This window comes from Vigna unguiculata, chromosome 9 (assembly GCF_037176805.1).
Source record: "Vigna unguiculata cultivar grain cowpea cultivar isolate G323 ecotype 2 chromosome 9, ASM3717680v1, whole genome shotgun sequence".
Classification (NCBI taxonomy): Eukaryota; Viridiplantae; Streptophyta; class Magnoliopsida; order Fabales; family Fabaceae; genus Vigna; species Vigna unguiculata.
The window spans coordinates 41,235,915-41,243,597 of NC_140800.1; the positions used below are offsets into that span (position 1 = coordinate 41,235,915).

General features: G+C 32.1%; 1 protein-coding gene across 3 annotated transcripts; it reads left to right on the forward strand.

The window, feature by feature from the left end:
* Nucleotides 1-1,625: 1,625 nt before the first annotated feature.
* Nucleotides 1,626-7,140, forward strand: LOC114162303 (uncharacterized). 3 transcript variants are annotated; one of them, XM_028046139.2, is made up of 10 exons: nucleotides 1,626-1,802; nucleotides 2,522-2,610; nucleotides 2,748-2,862; nucleotides 3,833-3,869; nucleotides 4,264-4,333; nucleotides 4,513-4,617; nucleotides 5,594-5,744; nucleotides 5,877-5,959; nucleotides 6,530-6,623; nucleotides 6,710-7,140. In XM_028046139.2, exons 2-10 carry the CDS (start codon nucleotides 2,580-2,582, stop codon nucleotides 6,798-6,800), a joined length of 777 nt encoding a protein of 258 aa, XP_027901940.1. In that variant the 5' UTR covers nucleotides 1,626-1,802; nucleotides 2,522-2,579; the 3' UTR covers nucleotides 6,801-7,140. The 3 variants fall into 3 exon arrangements, with proteins under 3 accessions (XP_027901940.1, XP_027901943.1, XP_027901941.1); XM_028046142.2 differs by lacking the exon at nucleotides 1,626-1,802 and adding an exon at nucleotides 2,096-2,221; XM_028046140.2 differs by lacking the exon at nucleotides 1,626-1,802 and adding an exon at nucleotides 2,218-2,293.
* Nucleotides 7,141-7,683: the final 543 nt, after the last annotated feature.

A 7,683-nucleotide genomic window follows, 5' to 3' on the forward strand; every position in this document is an offset into this window, starting at 1 on the left:
CTGCAATTGTAATAAATGATGAAATGACAAGTATTAGCGGCTTCCTCTGCAAATCCGAGCTCAAGAAAGACGAAAATGAAAATTTTTTCATAATTACAAGATTTCCCCTAAATTAATAAATTAACGTTAATTAGCCAATATGTATAGTACACGTAATACACCCTAATACAAACTGTGCCATCTGTATAATGCTCCATTAATAATTTAAACGACGTTACAGAAAATGGCCAAATAAAATACGAATTACGAAAATGATGATCATCTACAACAAACACTATGAAAATGAGGACTAAAAAGGTATTTAAGCCTAAAAATAATTATCAACAGATTTTAGACTAAATGATATAAATAAATCTACCAATTTTGCAAAGATCTCTCAATAAATAAAAACTCACAAACCGTATCAAAATTTAAGTCAAAATAAATTTTTAAAAGGTAATATATATATATATATATATATATATATATATATATATATATATATATATATATATATATAATTAATGAAGTCAGATTCAAGACCTACTTGTAGTCATCTAAGCGCGAGTGATGCTTTTCATGCACACACGTGTAAAGAGTATAATGACTTGTTCTTAAACGATTAATATATTATAACAGATACATTCGACATCATTACATTAACATTTATCTTTTCTCATGTATTTAACAATTAATATATATATATATATATATATATTAAAATGAAGTAACCCCTAAATACATTTCAAAACTTTTAGCGTATTTATTATTTAAAAACTAAAAGTATAAACAATATCAATAATGAAAGAGATTCTCATGTAGCAAGATCTATTTTGGAGTTAATTTTGAAAAGGCTAGGTTTTGAAAAAAATCTTGGTATATTTAGAAAAACATTTGAAACTTATATATATATATATATATATATATATATATATATAATATGCATATAATTATGTATATAATTTTTAGCGGATTATTGCCTATCTACATAACTCAAATTAAAGTTTGTCTTTGAGATATTCAAATTTAGCGGATTATTCCACTTAGACTAAGTAATGCTACTAGAAGTGCACTTTATACGTTAATCTTGTAAATAGTAAAAAGAAAATATCTCTTAAATATTTGAGTGGTATATTCCTTTCGATCTATCATATTTTAAATGTATTTCTAAATAAATTTTAACATAAAAAATCAATAGTTAAACCTAATCTCATATCATAATATTTTTGTCAACCATAACTTGAAAATATAATTAATGTACAAAAATATTTATTTATCATATTTTTCAATATTGAAAAAAAATACTGTGAATTTAAATTACATAACGATCATTTAATGCAATGTATAAGTTGAAATACTGGTATATTTTAGTTATAGTTTTATTTTATAAATTCTATACGACATAATTAAACATAATATTAAATTTAACGTGCAATGGAAATAAATTGGGTTGACTCAATTTTACTTCATGTATGATACATAATCTTAGTCAAATTCAATCTAAATAAGCAATTCTTTAATCAGTTTTTTTTAAGAAGTTTAGTTAAACTCATTCCCATTCTAGTATTATCCCTTAAGTGTGAACGTGATTATGGGTATCAAATCAGGGGTATTTTGGTGGACAAATGGTTATAAGAAAAAAAGCATGTATGTATGGTTGGGGCTTTGTGCTGTAAGTGCGAAGAGTGAAGAGAGAAGTAACAAAACCATAAGAACTGGGGAAAGTCGTGGGAACGAAGAAGCCAACAAAGACAAATCAAGGAGAAAAGAAAAAAGCTCTAATGCTTTTTTGGGTTTGTTTCTCACCAGCTAGAGTTGTTTAGGTTTGTGCAAAGAACAAAACTTTGCTCACTTTTTCCATTTCCTTTTCACCTTTCAATCTTCTTTTTCTTTTTTGTGTGTGTAAGATTCTGGTGTGTGTGTATATATATATATATATATATATATATATATATATATATGTATATAAATATATTATCATATAAACGAGAGAAATATACCGTCAAGTTCATACCACCAACTATGAATGACATCATTGCAAGTAAAGGTTTCAACTTCATTTACTTAATGCTATTTTGCACATTATTTCTTTTGGAAAATTCAAGATGGCAAATGGCTGAAAAAAATGGATTTTATAATAGCCAAATATTCTTATTGTTGTCTTAGGCCGAGTGCTCTCCTCGCTTTACTCAATTTCTATGAGAATAGATTCTCCAATCTTATTCTCTTTGTGTATTACAAAGTAAAATACTTGCCTTGGCTCCTTCTCTGCATTTTTGTGCTACATTTATAGTGGATTCTTGCTCACAAAAGGGTTAAGACTTTTTTTTTTTTTTTTTTTAAAAGAAGATTTTTTTGGCTGCATCTGTTTCTATCTCCTTTTCTCAAGTGCTTTTCACTTTCTGTCAATTTTCAACGAGATTTTAGCTAGTGTTGTAAGCAGGGTAGCAGATGCAGATTCATTCATATTTTTATTTGCCATTGCCATCCCTCCCATTTGGGTATAAATAGAGATTGCTGATGTTGGTGCTCTTCATTGCAGAAGCTCATCTTAAGCATTGTGGCAGTGACCTGAGCATTTAGCTGTTTGAGTAGAAAATATGAGCTACAGCAGCTCCTCAATGAGTTCTGGTCAGTTGTTATTCCACATTGCCATTCCATCTCCCTGAACTCTGCGTTTATTGATTTACTAGTGAACCTTTCTGGCTACTATATCATCTTGGATTTCTGTCATTTTTCAAATGAAATTTATTTCTGCCACGTTTCAGGTAGTGGGAGTTCTAGAAGGGCATTTGAGTTTGGGAGGACCCATGTGGTCAGACCTAAAGGGAAACACCAGGCAACTATAGTTTGGCTACACGGCCTTGGTGACAATGGCTCGAGGTATATCGATAACATGAATATGCTATGCAGTCATATGGTTTAATGAGGAGTGCTATCTTTATTAGAATTGGAATAAATCTAAAGATTTGTTTAAGTGAACAGTTTTCTTCTTTGTGAGCTGGTTGGCAAATGAATTAAAAGGTTATATTTTGAAAAATAAAGCTCATTATACTTAGCAATAAACTGCCATGTACTTTCTCAATGACCGTCCCTGTCAATTTGCATGGTTGAACAGTTAGGAGTGGGTGATGTTTGGAATTTTAATATTTGTATAGGTTTGTTCCTTTTTTTCTATTGGCAGACTCAGTTGAGTGGATACCTTCTCTTCATGCTTGAGAATATGCTTTCAATGAAATGGTGGTTTGATTTCTTTTAATAAATTTAAGAGAGGGGGTAAGGGAATGCTGATATGTTGTCCTATCTTGGTGAAGTTTGTTTATTAAATAAGTTCCTAGACTCCATATCCTCTTTTGGGAGATTCTTGCCAATTGATTGACATAAAAAGTACTCGCCACCAAAAAGGTATTATAAAATTCATTTTACTTCATCTTCTAGCTTGAAAGTTTGCAGTAAAGGAAACCTAGACTCTGAGATTTTTATATGCCAAAAAATAGAAAGGGGACCACTTCACTAGCTATGTTGTTACCAAAACTTAAAGTCGTGTAGGTACTAATCACCAAACAAAGATACAAATAGTTCCAATGCTTAAGTAATAAACTCATGATCGTCATGAATTTGAAATCAGGTTGATTAGTGTCTGTATTCATATAATGCAAATTATGCCATTTATAACGTGTGGCCCAAAATTAGGTAGGGGTGATGTAATTCTCATGTGTATTTAGTCTGCTCAAGCATAATCCTTAGCATATAAATAGTCCTGAATTTTTTTACTTGTTTGTATTCTATAGCTACTTCACAAGTTCCAGATTAGCCTATGGTGAATAAACTGGACTTTTATTTTGTTTTGCAGCTGGTCCCAACTCTTGGAATCTCTTCCTCTTCCAAATGTAAGAATAAGCCAACTTTGGAATTTTTTTCGGTAGTTACTGTACATCTGATGTTGCACCACATGATACTATGCAATTTTGGAAAGCACTTGGGATGCTTGAACGAGCTTCTGCATATGCCCTTTTAGGGAAGAGAAATTAGAAGTAAAAGATAAATGTGACTTCTTCATAAACTAAATTTAGTTTATGCATGTGTTAAAAATAAGAAGTTAGATAAACTATGAGAAAGGTTCTACAAATTAACGTATGCATAAACTAGTTTTAGTTTACAAAAAGACTAATTTCAATTATTTTCTTACATTTCTCTTTTAAAGGCACTTATAAACAAGCTCATCCAAATAGGCTCCTGTTACTCAATCAGTCACCATCTGTTTTCTTGTAATTTATGTTGCAGATTAAATGGATCTGCCCAACTGCTCCTACACGGCCTGTAGCTATATTTGGTGGATTTCCTTGCACTGCTTGTAAGATTCAATGCTTGAAACTATACGTAATTCACTTGCAAACACCATTGTTCGTTTACCATATTCCTTTTCTCTTCAAAATTTGCTTATACACTGCAGTATATTCGATGTAGAACTATAATGCCACCTCCTTTTTAACTGTAAAGAGTACTCTAATTTGATTGAGGCATCTCTACCAGGGTTTGATGTTGGGGAGATTTCAGAAGATGCTCCTATTGATTTGGAGGGTTTAGATGCTTCTGCAGCACATGTTGCCAATCTTTTGTCAACAGAGCCTCCTAACAGTAGGTTTTCCATGATCACTTAAGAAACCCATTGATATGATCTGGCATTTATTTTTTGCTCAAGGGTATATTTCACGATAGGAAAGGATCCCTGACATTATAATAGGCCATTTACCAGTTTTGTATGTGTCTCTCTCTTTGTTAATTTTTATAGGGCCCCAGTTATTCAATATCTATCATGTGAAGATTAACACAAAGTTTGCACATGACCTGGTGGTGTGAAATTTGAACATGAGAGGATCCATTCTCAATCCACTGCATTAACTAGATCTATAATAGGAAATGGCATCATGGAAAACATGATACTTGGTGCTAAGATCGCAAATACAGAATAAACCCCCCTAATCTATGTTTTTACAATCTCCTTAGCCATATATGGATGGGAACATGAAGTGAGCTATTGATCATGACAGTGTAAAGTGAAAGTAAAGGGTTTTCCTGTATTTTAGAAGTGTTCAATGAAATTATCAGAAATATTTGAAGATTACCGAAGTAATCAGCAGGTTTATCCTCTCTATATTCTTTTATTGAGCATTCTTTGGCAAGTGTTGGTTCTGTGAGTATTGTCTAATTACAGGCATACTTGTTGGGGGTGAAAAGGTATTGTACAGGGATAGAGCTTTTTTTTAGTAAGGAAAACAACTTATTTTATCTTTTCACTGTTTCCTTGTTAGTACATCCAGGAATAATAAGCACCACAATCATTTGTTTAAGTAGCAGGAGAAAACTATTCTCAATTTCGTATTTATCCGCACAGAATTTGGTATGCTGGTAGAACTAGAAAAGTTGCAAGCTTACTAGTCCATACCCGAGCCTTTGAAATAACCTTTCACATTTGCAACCAATAAGGTGTTTAGTTTAATATGCATATTGAGTGAAGGCAGTTAGTTATACATTTATATTTTATTCGTGGGAATGTTTGAACTAAATTCAAGTTGCTTGTAATTTACTTTAAATTCTGCTGTTAACTGTGCAGTCAAACTTGGTATTGGGGGCTTCAGTATGGGTGCTGCAACTGCACTTTACTCAGCTACATGCCATGTTTTGGGGCACTATAGGAATGGAAACACTTACCCTATCAACTTAAGTGCTGTAGTTTCTTTGAGTGGCTGGCTTCCTTGTTCAAGGTTTGGTTTCTACCATTTGCCATAGTGAATATGTAAATGATCTACTAATATTACACATCCACCAATAATGTCCTTTCCTTTTCCTTAAGCTATACATTATGTAATCAACTTAGAAGCTTCTAATTGGTCCAGGACCTTGAAGAACCAAATTGAACAATCACGTGATGGCATAAGGCGTGCAGCATCGTTGCCCTTATTTCTCTGCCATGGAAAAGGTATTCATAAGTTCTATCCTTTATCATTATAGCTAAAAGTTCAAATTGTTATTCTTGGGAATCTTTTCCTTTCCAGTTTCCATTCAGAGGCGTACTATATTTGTTTTTCGAATCAATATTTCAAAATTAAACATCTCCTTGATACATTTATATCGAGGAAATGCCTTGTAGGAGTCACTGTCAAAACTCTTGACCTGTAGGCTGTACTTAATACTGACTTTGAAAGTGAACAGTTTTCACTTGAAGAATTCTTTGCTCGAGTTTGTACAGATTTATCACATGTTGCAATCACCAGTCTGAAATTCACCGTTTCTTGATTTCACCAAGTCAAGATCTTCATTTGATTCAACTTTTTGACAAATTTTTCTGGTTTCTATGAATTATCTGAACTTCTAACAAAACTATAGTATTCATTCTTTACATCATGTATGCGAGCTTGTACAAGTTTCCGCAATATACTTTGCTTCAATTATCTGTTGAAGTTCAGATTTTGAAGTCATACGATAAAATCTTGAATCATGCAGCATAGTTCTGATTTATTCCTGATCAAAGTTTGAATTGTTTTTGCAGGTGATGATGTGGTTGCATATGAACACGGAGAGAGGTCTGCAATGGCCTTAAGTTCAGCAGGATTCCCAAATCTTATGTTTAGGAGCTACAATGGGTATTCTGCTTTGTGCTGCTTAGTCTATCACTTATCATATTTGTGGATGACACTGGTGTAATGAATAGCTTATTCTTGTTCTGCAGGTTAGGTCACTACACAGTCCCTGAAGAGACTGATGAAGTATGCAGGTGGCTAACTTCAAATCTGGGATTGGAGGGGTTTCGGTTGAACTAGAGAAGAAAAGTTGAATGAGGTGACAAATATAAAAACATAGTTTTTAATTTAGGCGAATGAAAGAGGCGCTATAGAATAGATAGTGGTGTGTGGTGGGGGTATATTGGTTATGGTATAGCTGCTTCCTTCTCTCTTTTATATTTTCATGCTACTCAATAAATGTTCTTAAACTTTAGTGCTTTGGTGGAAGGACATGGATAGTTTCCTTTACATCCAGCAAATTTTGTTTACTTTTCATTTGGGCATGGATATGTATGTTGCTTTCTGTATTCATATGCTGTCTTAAATAAACTCTAATTTTATAAGCAGATATGATTAGGTTAACTATTTTGTTTGCCAATTCTCTTCATTGAGCTATGTGAATTGTTAAGAGTAAATATTTCATAATTTTTTTTTTTTACTTTTATCGTAAATCCATTGAATATAAGATGTTTGGAATAAATCAATGTTGACTGTTATCCAAGTTATGTAAATGCATTTTGGAAAACATTTTCTCGAATTGATCTATTATGTCCCAGAAAGCAAAATGGGATACAGAAAGAAATTTGATGGGTGCAGGAAGAAACACCCGTTTTTTTATCATATATGAGATGCAAACTGAAATGGGCTTTTATGGGTATTAGTTGAAACTAAAACTAAATCGAAAAATGGGTTATTTATGATAGTACTCCCATATTTTCTAGCTGCACCACCAAACTTTTAAAAATAACATTTTACTTTTTTTAAAGAAACTTCCGGATTACTTCTTTTAATAATCTTCGAGTTTTTTGGAACAAAAATTTCAAAATAGGATTACTGAAACAAATTTTTTGAAATACATAAAATATAATCCGGAACAATCTTTTTGGAATGAACGTTTTAAAACATGATACCTTTTGGAAAG